The 14,708-nt window shown below is 38.4% G+C and overlaps 1 protein-coding gene across 10 annotated transcripts in view; it reads left to right on the top strand.

The window, feature by feature from the left end:
* The window catches only part of ifnlr1 (interferon lambda receptor 1), a 102,312-nt gene that overhangs the window by 72,641 nt on the left and 14,963 nt on the right, over positions 1 to 14,708 (top strand). For 5 of the 10 annotated variants that reach the window (XM_073924495.1, XM_068213856.2, XM_073924494.1 and 2 more), the window contains 2 exons: positions 723 to 1,182; positions 8,340 to 8,466. In XM_073924495.1, the coding sequence (XP_073780596.1) occupies positions 1,140 to 1,182; positions 8,340 to 8,466 (170 nt within the window). In that variant the 5' untranslated portion in view covers positions 723 to 1,139. 10 annotated transcript variants of the gene reach the window in all.

The following is a 14,708-nucleotide window of genomic DNA, read 5'->3' on the forward strand; positions in this document are numbered from 1 at the left end:
TATTGCTTATGAATTGTTCTGTAGCCAGTTTTTTTTTTTCAAAGGATAGCATGTACCGTACCCCCCAAAAAAAAAAACCGTGACCCAAAAACTGTGTTGCATACCCAGGGCTTAATTCGTGCTGGAACACGCCGGATCCGGCATGTCATTTTACAGATCCCCCTCCTAAACCTCTTCCCTGTCCACTGTTCTTTCACTTTCCTCCGCGACAACCAACCCCCGCCCCAGCTTTTGACTTGTGTCTGTAACATGCCGCTATCTCACCATCCCACCCAACACCCCCCCACCCCTTTCTATTTTCAAGCGTGACACATCTACATCCTTGGGTAGCATACCGGATCCGTTACCCTAATCTGCTCCGAGACCTCACGATTCACAAATTAAACACTGTGCATACCTAACTGTGTTTAGATTTAACCGTTACACCAATCTGTTGGTACTCATGTAAACCGTTTCAAACTGAATTTTTATTTATACCTTTAATGCTCAAACAACAGAGGAATAGAAACAGTGGTCAGGGGTGTACAGAAAGTATAAATGAAACAAAATACATGGATATTAATTGGAGTTAGGGCCTTGTGGAGTTAAGGTTTAAAAAAATGTGCTGTCCTTTTAAAAAGTTTGTCTGTGTGTACATAAGACTGTGGTTTGTCAGTCACAGATTGTTTCACCTGATGTCATGCTGTAACGTTACTCATTACTGTGTTTTTGTGTCATTACAGGTAACATTGAGCATGTCACCGCCCACATCTCAACCTGAAGGTGTGTTTCTCTTCTCCCCCGCCTTTCTGAGAAGCTTTTCATTTCCAGTTTCAGTTTTTCAGCTCATAAACCTGAATTTCGAGTTGAGAAAGCTCTTTAATACACCTCTGAATGGGCGGAGGCAGAAAACAGGAACGTGCTGCTGATAAGACGTGGATCCAAAGTTCACACACGCACCTGAGGATGTGGAGATTTCCTTCAGCAGGTCATGTGGAAGGCAGCGGAGACTAATCACAGTGAATGAATAATGTCCTGTTCAGCCTAATGGGATTTTTCTCTTGTTTCTGGAAGTCAAATATCTGGGAAGCGTCTTGAGGAAATTATGAGATTAAATTAATTTAAGTTTCTGGATTGGAGATATTTTCACATGTCTGGAGATGTGTCCGCTGGGAACTGCCATGTTTTTGCTCTGTTGTGTTGGTGAGTAAAGCGATGTTATTTATTTTTCTTTCTTTTTTTTACGAGAAAATGAACCACACGTTTTTATTTTGATAGTTTTAATCCTTTTTGTGTCATTGACCTTTTTTCTTTGTGTATTTGTAACGATTTGAAAGGTGTATTAATTTGCAAAAGAAATTTGCTCCTTAAAATCAGTTGTAACTTGAAATAAAAACAAAACAAAAATATTGTTCATATGTCATACTGTGTTGTCAGGGCAAGATTTTTCCTTTTTAATAAACAAAATCTAAATGTGTTAAAAAAAGATAGACAAACAGACAGATGTAGATGGATAGACAGATGTAGAGATGGATATAGATGTAGAGAATGATAGTAAAATATTGTAATTTTTCTATTAAACACTGAAATTTTGTTATTTGCTTAAATAATAAGGTTAATCATCCTAATTTGATACTGCACTCGTTCTGTGAATTATTATTCTTATATTTTGTGTTTGTGCATTTGTTGAAGAAACTCAATATTTTATTGTTTTCTATACATGTTGTCTACTTTATGTACGATTTTAAAATGTAGACAATTTTTGCAATCAAATCAGAGTCTACCTGCCAAGCTTTATTTAATCAGCAAAACCATTGAATTGCATTTGACAGATTTTAAACAAACTTTACAAAAATAAAAGTTACCCGTACATTTTGAAATTAAACTGTCGAAGATAAAAACACAATAAATCCCTTGGTGTTTGTTACCATTGTGTTCAAGTATGGCTGCAAAGAACAGTTAATGCATAAAAAAACAGTACCTCCACATGTTTAAACAGGAACAAAATTATTCACAAGACAAGAGCATGTAAAAGCATCATCATCCACCATGCAAACTAGCCATCCCCATCAAACAACTATCTTTTTTATCTTTGTTTTTTATTTTACTTTCTTGATTTGTTTTTAGACATTCAAACACAACGTCTTACAAATTTGGTCCAGTAAACATTCACACCACAATTGACAATATATTGATAGATTAATGCAATAATAAAATCAACAAATACAATTACAAAAAGTAAACAAATAAAATTACTATAATAGTAATAATAATAAATAAAAAACAAAACACAGATCTTGTTTTTATCTAAATTAGTCTAATCCTCTTCAATTTAACTTTTTCTTGCAGAATCAAACAACTATATTTTGATAGCTTTTCTGAACCTCCTTAAGTCTTTCATTTCCTTGATCGGTTTTGGCAATTTATTCCACATGACTGGTCTGGTGTACAAAAACATTTTCCCTCACTACACTTCTAAATTTAACACCTAGTATTATATGAATGCTGTCGCCTCACTGTTTGAAAACAGTACACCAAATAAATAGCTATTTAATTATGAAACATTTTACATATTCCCAGTTTTAAAAAAAAAACATACTCTAAGTTACCATACCTAATTCTTTAAAAACAGACGGCCATCTTTGAAACGCCTGTCGGGCAGTATGCTCGGGCATTCAGTCTAAATGGGGAAATATCAAATTCTCCAAAACTGTTTGCCAAGCTCACAATCACATATTTTCAGTCACCAATAGAATTAAACAAGCACTGTCTCATAAGTAGGCCCACACCGAATCTGCACGCACAGAATTCTGCAGATTTTTAGCCCATCATTAATTCTGTTTATTTACTTGAGTAAATGTGTGTAATATCTATATTTATTGAGTTTTCAATTAATTACAGTAATATTATTGACTAATATGAAAATGCTGATTTATCTATAATGCAGTTTGCACATTAATATTTTCTTTCTTTTAGTGGAGATATTATATGAGAGACTTGCTTTATTTACCAAATAAAGCGAATCTAATTGGATTTGCATTTTAAACATTAAATAAAAGTTTAAACGATATTTTTTATTTCACATATTACGGTTTTAGTTATGATACTCCTAAAATAATTCGGCAGAAATCCACAGATTTTTTACCAAAACTCTCCACAGAAATAGCAAAAAACGTCCACAGATTCCATCTGGCCCTACTAAAAAGTTTAGTTTCTAAATGTCCGAATCAAAATTGCAGTGTTTTCAGGTTGCCACACTCGAAAGGAACAAGATCAGGACACCAATCTCATTTATGGCCATTCTACACAGTATCATCCTCAGAATAATGATCGTTTGACCGCGCTGGTGTTCTGAAGTAAATCACAACTTTGTCTTGATGGCGGATCTCCTCCAGAAATGACAGCGACTCTCTTTACAAGTTTGTGGGCGTTTGTGTAGTTGCTGCTGTCATGTGATGTGCGTTTGACTGGACGGACTGTACCTCATACAGATCACAAAACCAAAAAAACTGTTGTACTTTTTTGAGATGTTAACAGATTTGTGTGTTGAGCATCAGTTAAGGCAACATTAGCACCTGTCTGCTTTAATTGTGGGGAAAACTGGATAATTCTGAGCTTTTGTCAAATCTTTATTGTGGCAGGATCAAAATCAGTGACATAGCGTGAATTTGCTAGTGGAGTGATGTTACATGTTGCTCATTATTATTCATAGCGGAGTTTTCTTATCCTATGAGAAGATGCTGCTTTTTTAATTATTCATGAGAGCAGGTGCTTTCCAAAGGCTGGGCAGACCTGCCAAGCTGTGACCCAATGACTGAGTGTGACCGCGTCTGCACTGCACGGGTCGTGTGTGTTTGTTTCCATGATCCACGGGGTTTGTTGCATGTGTTGCATGTGTTTTCCTGCGATTCTGTCAGGGCCAATACAGCAAAGCTGTTGGTTTGCTGCAAGCATTTTTGTCCGGAGAGCTGTACGAGAATTAGAGAATGGCGTGCTTTGTCTTTTATCAGTTGAGTTCGTTACTATTCAGACACATCACCTATATCCATGCTGCTGTGTTCACCTCTGTTTAAAATCATCCAGATTACCGGCAGGGCTAATGGTTGAAATAGACAGGGCAGGAGACCTGCTGCACCGCTATTCACTGTGTCTGTATTCAGACCCAGGATCCAGGAGGAGAGAAGTCCTCCTCATTTATAGTGTTTATATGAACACGATTATCTTTATGATGGTATAACTAATTGTGGTTGTGTGTATATAAAATTACGAATAACAAATGTAGCAGGGGATTAAATTACTGCTTATTTCTTTGCATTTTAAGTTCGTAAACTATGCGTCTCCTCATCGTTTGTGTCATTTTGTGAGCCAACTGGCAACAGTTGTTCACTCCCCTAATTTCCCTCTGCACTGCTGGCCACGCCCACTCCTGCCTCTGCTCACAGAGCTCCACGCCCATCATGGAGCATTTTTGGAAAACATTCTGAGGTGGACTTGAACCGAAAGAGGGGCTTCATGGCCCTTTAAAACTAGACATTTCAAGCTTTGTGGATATATCTCTTGTCTGTGAAGCAGGCATTCGCTGAGATTCCAGTATGTTTGTTGACCACAGAAACTATGGTAAAGGCACACATCTGATCCGAACTTTCCTCCTGGAGAAATGTCAGGGGCTGTTTCTCAATATGCGTTCTTCAGCGGTCTTGCGTCCTCGTGTTCTCGTGTAACGTCATCATCAGCTGCCAAAGTTCAGTTCAAATACTCAAGACCGCAAGAACAAAGGACACGTGAAACTTCCCGGATGTGTTCTTGATATTGAGGACGCACCGATGCAGACTTGAGCACCGAATTCAAGTCCCAGAAGTCATTGCGAAGGGTGGTGGGAAGCACTGCGTTTTATTTAGATTTATTATCAAAGTTCAGAGATGTAACTTATTTACCAAAGGAGTTAGGGCTGGGCGATTTGGCAAAAAAAAAAAAATCTAGGTTTTTAATAAAGTTTGACCAATTCACGATTTCGATAATTTTTTTGTGTGTGTGTTACTAGTCTTCTCAAAACATTACAACAACATGACTGAAGTAAAATTTTCTTTAAAAGTAACTTTTAAAAACCATCTGGTTAAGGAACATTGTATTTTTAATGGCCATGCCATACAAAAATCGGTCAAGGTGTAAATAAATGTAAAACAAATTCACGAGTTAAATAGCGTTGCTGAAGATTTGAATAAGAAATATTTGTGTAAATATTGCAGTTGCAGGAGTACAGAGGTATTTTTTGCAAGTTTTGCTGAGCCTAGGAAAGATTGTCTGTCAGCTCGGCTTTGACTTTGTCTTCTGATTGAATGACAGGTTGTGTTGCTGCTGCCTTTTTCTTAAAAAGATACAGTGGAAGAAAAGGACTGAACATGGAAACTGTAAAGCCTAATTTAACCCAATGTGTGAAGTTGTGGACGTATAGCAGGATAATACAAGTACCAGATGTGCATCTAATATAAAATAATATATTTAATCTATTTTTCTTTTTTCCCCCTTTTAAATACCGATCATCTGATGCGCTTTGCTCCACTCTCTGTATTATGCTGCCTGATCTGTCTGGTTTTCAACTAGGTCCGCTAAATGACGTCATGGGGGCGGGTACTTTCATTTTCACTGCTGCAGGCCCTCACCTCTGCTCGTGTTCAAACAAAAAGATCGACGCGGTTTTTCACATGGCAGGCTTTTACGTCCTTCATACATGTTGAGATCGAGTTTATCGACCTGATGAGGGAATGTCTTGACAATCCAAACAGACGTGACTGTCAAGCAGGTCGTACACCAGAAGCGCCGCGACACGCGACATTCTAAAATCTGTGGTGCTGCGCGGTGCGTCGCCGAGAGGCGCTTCTTGTGTGCTTCCTGCTTCATAGAGTGAACCAAAGCGCATTGGTGCCATTTATAATGTATTAAATATATATATTTTTAAAAATCACGATTTCTCGATTTGATTCGAAATTAAATAGTCTTAAAACGTAAATTCGAATTAATCGAAAAAATCTGAAAAATCGCCTGGCCCTAAAAGGAGTTTACCTAAATGAAATGAATGGTGGATATAAACATTACCATGGACATCTTAATAAAGGAGTAAACACGATAAGGGTGTTTGCAGAAATTCTTATTAAAATCAGTTTTATTTATATGGTGCAGAGTATATTTTGAAAAGGGGGAAAACAGTAAATCGCTGTATGAATGCTGCAATGTTTAAATAATATTAAATAAAAACGCGTGAAGGTCATGTGACCATCAGGAAGAATGCAGCATCTCATTTCTCAAATGACGCGTTCTCTGCCCTCTCGGTCTCCCGAGTTCGTTCTTCCGAGGACACCTAGCAAGACCGGTCTCCACAAGAACGCAAATCCGTTCTCGTTCTTGGAATTGAGAAACAGCTAGTCTATACCAATCGATGATTGTTTCCTGTACTAGTAGGCGGGACTTCATTCTCCATATTGACCAATACACTTTTCCCCATTCAAAACTATACAAGTGACGCGTCTTGTGTATTCTGCAGTCTTTGAAAAAACCCTGTTCAAATGTGCTTTGTCTTTTCATTGCTGTCAATTTGACACACTTTCATCTTTTTACATGGCCTACACTTTTCTACAGAAGTCCTGCTGGTGTACCGGTTCAGTTTTCCTCTCAAAACATGAGGAGATTATCATTCCTCCAGGCTTATAATCAATGGAGATCTGAGCAAAACTCTACGTGATCATCATCATTCTGCTCTCTAATGCTCATGAAACTGTCCATCGATTACTCGGAGCAGAAAAGAAAAGTTTGTTGAGAGGAGTTTCATGAGAGGCCTGCGGTTTTAAAGGTTATACTGAAGCATTATGCTGTGATTTATTGATTCATGTCCAACCAGCCTGAAGAACTCGAGCAGGTTCAGTGGATGAAGCTCTGAATGTTGTGCTTTCTTTGTTTTGTGATGTCATATTCATTGTGTGAAGAGCCAAACACGTTAACACAAAGACTAGAAGATGAATGAACAGAAGAGCTCAGACTGTGTTTGTGGACGCTGATGTTCATTGTGTGTATTAGTGTTGTGGATGCTGGGGCCTCAAGTATCAACACTGCGTATGCACAAAAACTTTACACACGCCAGGTTTCACGCTCAGAATCGCTCCCGTTTGGATTTACTAACAATGAACTGAACGTGGGAATGTGCGCACTTTCACGGCAGCTTTATGGCTGGCGTACGCACATTTTTTGTGCGAGTCTGTTTTATTTCCATTGGCGACTCCTAGAGGCAGTTGTGTTAAATTCCTCTCTACAAAGTGTCTGAGCCTTGCAATGGCAGCTGTATGAGACGGGTTCATCTAGCAGGTATATAAGGTTTCCATACCATACAGTTGACCAGCCCAACATTAAAGCGCAATTTGCAGCAGTCGCCTGTTTTCCCAATGTAATCTGAGCTATCTACCGCACACACATTGCTGTAAAGACACTATCTGAAGATGAATTTGCATGCGTGAATCAGAAACATTTCCATTCAATAAATGTGCAAATAAAATATGATGCACAGAATTATTAATGATTCCTACTTGTCTTTCTCGTGATAAATAGATGGCAAAATCTGATATGTAGCGGGGAAAAAAAGAAGAGAGAGTTCATCATGCTGGATTCAAACCGAGTTCATGCTCGAACCTGTCAAAACATGTTGACATGCGTTTTACGAGCTGCGCCACTGAGACTGTTAAGGATACTGCAACATTTTACAGTTATAAATCACACTATTTCTGTTCTAATACACTCAGTGCGATGTTCAGACCCAACTGTGTTAACTGCATCAGCTAAACTCTCCCACTCAATTCATTTTTGTTCTGTTGTTGTTAATTCCGGAGAACAAACTTACAAATAACACCGCTTTTCTCCGGTCTACCTCCGAAAGCAGCACCTCCAATTCACATCCTGTTCAAAGTTTCTCTTCTTGCTTGCTTTTGTCTTTGCTTTTTCGTTGGGTTTTGCCAAAGCAGAGTCATTTGCATATTCATACGGGGGAGGAGGCAGGGAGGGGTTATGTGCTCGTGCATGTTGCGCTCAGTTTCACGTTCATTCGGATGTACAAAAGAATATGCGTGAGATTCAGCGTACGCAGTGTTTCATACATCTGAATTTTTTTCTGCGTACGCACATTTACAGCTTTGTGCGTACGCAATGTTATAGTATGATTTCCACGCAAGTCTTCGTACATGAGGCCCCTGGTGTTTGTGTATTAGCGTGTTTGTGATTGCCTGTGTTTATTATGTGTATTATTAATGCCAGTTTGTGGATTCTGCTGATTGTCTATTATAAGGTAACGTAATAACTTTTTTGTCTCCTGTTGTTTGCAGGTTGTTGGTGCCAAAACTGTAACCTGACGAAGCCTTATTTCAAGTCCCAGAATTTCTTCAGCGTTCTCCATTGGGATCCTGTTGACCTTCCAGGTCAAACGGCTCTTTACAGTGTCCAGTACAGCCCGTGAGTGACCCAGCCAAGAGAAATCCCTTTTCTTTTCACTTTCACTTTTCTTTGGCTTCACAAGCATTAATTTACAGCACAGACTTTGCTCTAGCAGCACACTGAAAAATATGACTGTCATAAATGTCATCAATCATCTTAATCAGCTCTCAACTGATTATATATTTTAGTTATATGAAGTTTAAACTATTATAACTATTTTTATTCCATTTGACTGAGATTCAACTATAATTATTAGGCAGCAATAGTCAGGCCAGATATAATTCTGCATAGAGGAATTATTAATGTCATGCATTAGAGTGTGTACATATCTGAACACACAGGCATTTATATGAACAATAATTAATGTATTACAGTGCTTTCACATCTGTAGTTCGCTTGGTCTGGACCAAGCGCCAACCTCCCACTCTCCCTTGGGAAGCCAATACGGAAGTAACTAAAACTGCAACTCATCCGAAATTCCGCTAGTCCTGGCCGCTCCTGGCTCCAAAACAGAGCAAATTTCAATTAAGCCACTAGAATGGCAAACTTTACAGCAGAAAAAAAGGTGTTTACAGCCTGCGACAAAAAAGATTTTGGTTAATACAGCTAATATTACCCTTCATGACAACTGAGAGGGGGTGAATTTTTTTATAACTCATCTGCTTCCTTTATATTAAGTTATATTAAGTTTGCATAATTAAGGGCGTGGCCACTTGAGTGACAGCTAGGTCTCGTTGGTCGCCGTCACGTCACCTCAGCTGAATCCTGCAGATTAGTCACTGATCTCAGCATGTTCATCGTATTTCTGTGTTGTTTTATGTGGCTTTACAGTCAACTGCCTTTTGGACTTGTTTCCTACAATTATCAGATAGCATGGCATGCTGTGTGCACTTAATTGTGCTCACAAACCATTCACGTGGCCTCCGTTTCCCATGTGAGTAAAGTTATGTACTGATATACCATCTCTATACATGTATTTGTTTTATTTAAGATCATTTATCGTTTATATTTAGAGCTGTAATGCACTCCAGAATCTGCCAGATTGATTAGCTGTAGGCTGTAGATCAGTCATCTGAAGCGTTGTCATGCAGTGTTATGCTGGATTTCATCAATAGTCTTACATTAACTAACACAGACTGTATCTGAAGTGTTTGGAAGTAATTCGTGTTTTCCTCCTGTTGAAAAACGTCATGAGAACAATACTTAGTGGCTCAATGTATTACAGCAGTGTTTTTAAAAGATTAAACACTTTATTGATATAGTATACAGCAAAGCACAAGTGGTCAGAACACAAACGAGTCACAGGTGATAAAGTATTAAGCGTTCTCCCAAAGTAAAGTGTGTCTGAACCAGGTCCAAGCTAAATGCTAGCAGGTGTCTGTAGCTCCGCTCACTCTCTGCCTGTTTGCCCTTGTTTGGTATCCCGCCGTGGGTGTGATGACGCGCAAACAAAATGTTGACGCTTAGCCACGCCTACTTGTGGCTTCTTTTGCGCTCTTCAGAAACCTATAGGTGACGTCATGGATACTACATCCATATATTTTACAGTCTAGGGTCTGGACCAAGGGCAATAAATGACACATTGTTGTATTTTCTGCCGTCTTTGGGTCCTTTTCACACCACACTGCTGGCTTTGGTCCGAACCAGTTGAAAGGAACCAAAATGCAGTCATCTGACAAAATCTCCTCTCAGTCCTTGTGTTTTCTGCATCCAACACTAAACTCAGTGACTGGTGTCTTTGCTGAAGGACACGTATTGCTCGTCCGGCTGGGAATCTGCTCTTCAGTCTGTGAACTGCAATTAGAAACGGCGCAGGAAGGAGCTGCGTCTGCAAAATATTTCTGGCCTTTCACTGAACGTTCTGCACCGGTCACAGTTACGCTTTGCTGAGAAACTGATGGCGAAAAAGTAAATCTGATGGGAAGGCAGGGTGCAGAAGTGCATGCTGGGAGGGTCAGCGGTGCCAACAGCAGGATGACGGGATGAGAGAGAAAAGAAAAGCTCCGGATAATCCTCCAACTGTAATGTGGAGAAAAAAAACGCACATCAGGGCAAACTCTTCACCTCCTTTTCTTCCTCTGCTATCCTTTTGAGTGTTTTTCATGCTCTTTCCTGACTTTTGTTTCTCATTTGGTAGGGATGCACAGAATACTTTTGGCCGGAAGATTTTTATCACCATAAAAACTGCACCAAGGCCCACAGCAACTTCCTCCCATGCTGTTTCCTTGACATATTATATACACTCACTGGCCACTTTATTAGGTACACCTTACTAGTAGCGGGTTGGACCCCTTTTGTCTTCAGAACTGCGTTAATCCTTTATGGCAGAGATTCAGCAAGGTACTGGAAATATTCCTCAGAGATTTTGCTCCATATTGACATGATAGCATCACACAGTTGCTGCAGATTTGTCAGCTGCACATCCACGATATCAATCTCCCGTTTACCACATCCCAAAGGTGCTCTATTGAATTTAGATCTGGTGACTGTGGAGGCCATTTAAGTACAGTGAACTCATTGTCATGTTTAAGAAACCAGTCTGAGATGATTCACACTTTATGACATGGTGCGTTATCCTGCTGGAAGTAGCCATCAGAAGATGGAGACACTGTGCTCATAAAGGGATGGACATGGTCAGCAACAATACTCAGGTAGGCTGTGGCGTTGACACGATGATCAATTGGTACTAATGAGCCCAAAGTGTGTAGCATGACCATGTCTACATGTCTAAAGGTAGCTAAAGGTGAATTGATGAACTAAACCAGGGGTCACCAATCTCGGTCCTGGAGGGCCGGTGTCCCTGCAGGATTTAGCTCCAACTAGCCTCAACACACCTGCCTGGATGTTTCAAGTATACCTAATAAGACCTTGATTAGCTTGTTCAGATGTGTTTGATCAGGGTTGGAGCTAAAATCTTCAGGACACCGGCCCTCCAGGAACAAGTTTGGTGACCACTGAAGTCACCACTGAACTGTCCGTGTATGGAGACCAGGTAGAAAACCTGATAAATACCATGTAGGTCAAAGTGAAAATTTGAACATTTGTTTGAGAGCTAAAGTGGCAGTGCCGATTTTCTTTTAATCTTTTGCTACTCTGTATGGGTGTTTGCTACTCCCAGTACTGGGTTGCAGCTGGAAGGCCGCTGCGAATGCCACTGCATAAAACATACAGTATGCCATAATAGTTGGTGGTTCATACTGCTGTGTCAACCCCTGATAAATAAGAGACTATGCTGAAGGAAAATGAAAGAACGACTGTTTATATTTGTTTTATTCTGTCATTTTTACTTATTTAAAATTAAAATGTTGTCAGAGTAACAAGTTATGTGCTGTGATGGAAAAATCAGGGTCGTTCACCAAAGTTAAAACTGTTTTTGTGATTCAAATCTCAAATAAATGTACTTTTTCTTTCTTTTCTTTTTTTCTTTTTTGGATTTTATTTTTAAGTATTGTCATCAGTAGTTTACAGAACATACAAAATAGTGTTTTACCCCACATACATAAATATAAATCCAGAGAAATTAGAATTTTGCATTACAATCTTACAGTTAGGCGACGCAATGGCGCAGTAGGTAGTGCTGTCGCCCAACAGCAAGATGATCCCTGGTTCGAGCATCGGCTGGGTCAGTTGGCATTTCAGTGTAAAATTTGCATGTTCTCCCTGCGTTCGCATGGGTTTCCTCCGGGTGCTCCGGTTTCCCCCACAGTCCAAAGACATGCAGTACGGGTGAATTGAGTAAGCTAAATTGTCAGTAGTGTGTGTACGTGTGTGGATGTTTCCCGGAGATGGGTTGCGGCTGTAAGGGCCTCCGCTGTGTAAAAACGTGCTGGATAAGTTGGCGAGTCATTCCGCTGTGGCGACCCCAGATTAATAAAGGGACTAAGCCGAAAAGAAAACGAATGAATGAATGAATGAATCTTGCAGTTAAGGTAATTGGATTGAGATAGCGTGCTGGAATGCTGAAGTTATGACTTTAAGGGTTGCTCCAAAGATAATTATAAACCTGTAATATCATATAACTGTAATATAATAATGCACATTATATGACACACAGGATACAGGGTGTGTCTTCATGTTTTACCAGTGCACTTGTTTACTATAGTTACAGTCTGGTTGGTCTGCTCAAATTGGAGTAATGTCTCTATACACGCACTAACGTGACTAATTAAAATGAGAGCTGATTCAGTTACTAGACAGGTGTGTTTTCAAAGCAATGCCATAACACGCTGCTGAATTATAAGCATGACGCATCGTTGAAGACACTAGCTAGGGAGTCATCATGACTGAACTGTCACAGGTACATTAACCACATTGTTTAGAGCTGTTTTTAAACTTCATGAAAGCATCTGCTTATTACTACATTTTAGGTCAATAATGTCAGATTGTAGCTTTAATAAAGACCATGGCATCAAAGGACTGGTTAATTAGGTTTTTTGATTTGTGACATGATCCTCATAACAGCACTTCACATGCACGCCTCCTAACAAAACACAGTTTATTTTAGTTTAGCATGTAAGGTCATGATCTATGTTAGTCCATATGTCATCTGTACAACTGAACAATTCAATTAAAGTAGATCATTTTACTCCAGTTAAAAATAAACAATTGAACTGAATGTTGACTAATTCAACTCATTTTTTTTTATTAAGTTAACTTAAATTTAGATATGTTTAACATTCAAAATTAAGAGATTGATTTTATTTAACTGTATTATTATTGTTATTATTTTAACATTGACTTAAACTTAGATTTATAGTTCCTGTTATGCTTTGTCCCAGACCAGTGTTAAATTTGCCAGCAAAGTTTGATTTAATCATATATATATGTCATATTTTAGTCTTATGTCATATTATGTCATATATATGTCATATTTTAGTCTTTAGACTAAATTTCATAAGGTTTTAGTCAATTAAACCTCTATAGTCTTATGAGATGTGATTGCATCCCGTGTCCACTGTGGATCAGTCACATTTTTTAACTGTGTCTGTGCCTCATGCATCACACACCAAGATTAATTCTGATTTGTTTTTTTGAAAAATTTCCAATCCCATTCTCATCTCCTCTTTATTATTAAAATGTCAGTATATCTGTATTATAGTTGTAGTCATCATCAGTTAATTTTTATTTAGTTTTCGTCGGTGGAAACTTGTTCATCAAGAAAATTGACAAATTTTTCATCAATGAAATTAACACACTCTCAGACTAAAGGAAATTGTTCATGTTTATTTTTATAGCACTTTTCTCAATGTAGATTGTCAAAGCAGCTTAACATAGTTCTAGTAAAGTCCAGATTTCAGAGTTCAGTTTAGTTCAGTGTGGTTTAAATGATATTAAGTGTGTTAATATTAATATATTATTTATTAAGTGTTGACAGAAACTTTAAGGTTTAAAACCACTTGATGGTAAAAAAATATTTAGATTTAAGTTAGTTCTCCTGAATATTTTGTTTTGAATGTTTTGAGTATTGTCCAGTGATGTTTTGGACGTCCAGCGTTCTCTAGCACTTGGACTGCAGCTTTGCACAGGAAGTTTGGCCAGAGGAGAAATGATTGTGCCCAACAGAGCCTGGTTTCTCGAGTTTTTTTTCCTTCACTTTTGTCAATTGGTTTGTTTCTCCACTGGCTTGCTTGGTTTGGGACTTGTGAAGGTGCTCATTGATGGATTTGCTCTTCAGTGTTTAAGCTTTCCGCAGGGAAAATGAAACCACACTGAAATGAACTAAACTAAAGTTCATCTCTGAAATCTGGACTGACAGTTTTAATTTACTATAATCATCTATGTTAAGCTACTTTGACAACCTACATTGTAAAAGCGTTATAGAAATAAACATGAATTGAATAGAATGTGAAATTTCACTATCAGGTAGTTTTACAGCGTAGAAATTCTGCTAAAGAAAATGCAAGTATATTTTTGTATGTATATTCTCTCAGTTTATTGTTATAAAATAGATGAAATCTGGAAAAAAACAGATATTGAAAAGTCAAAGAAAAAATCATGTCAGGTATGGCTTCAGTTTTGCTTCAGCTTTGAGATTTAAAACTGCTTTAGTGCTGGTTTAACAATGAATTTTTTTTTTTATTTGGTAGCTCTTTCTCAGTTGGCGTTACGAATGAGCATGCATTATTTCGGCTCATGGCTGTGTTTTTGAAAGTCTGTTCACAGTCTTGTACAGTATCAGGTGGTCTTACAATGAGGAAACTCAATTCTAACCACACTGTTTGTGATGATGATGATGATGATGATGATGATGATTTTTAATT

This window comes from Danio rerio, chromosome 16 (assembly GCF_049306965.1).
Source record: "Danio rerio strain Tuebingen ecotype United States chromosome 16, GRCz12tu, whole genome shotgun sequence".
Classification (NCBI taxonomy): domain Eukaryota; kingdom Metazoa; phylum Chordata; class Actinopteri; order Cypriniformes; family Danionidae; genus Danio; species Danio rerio.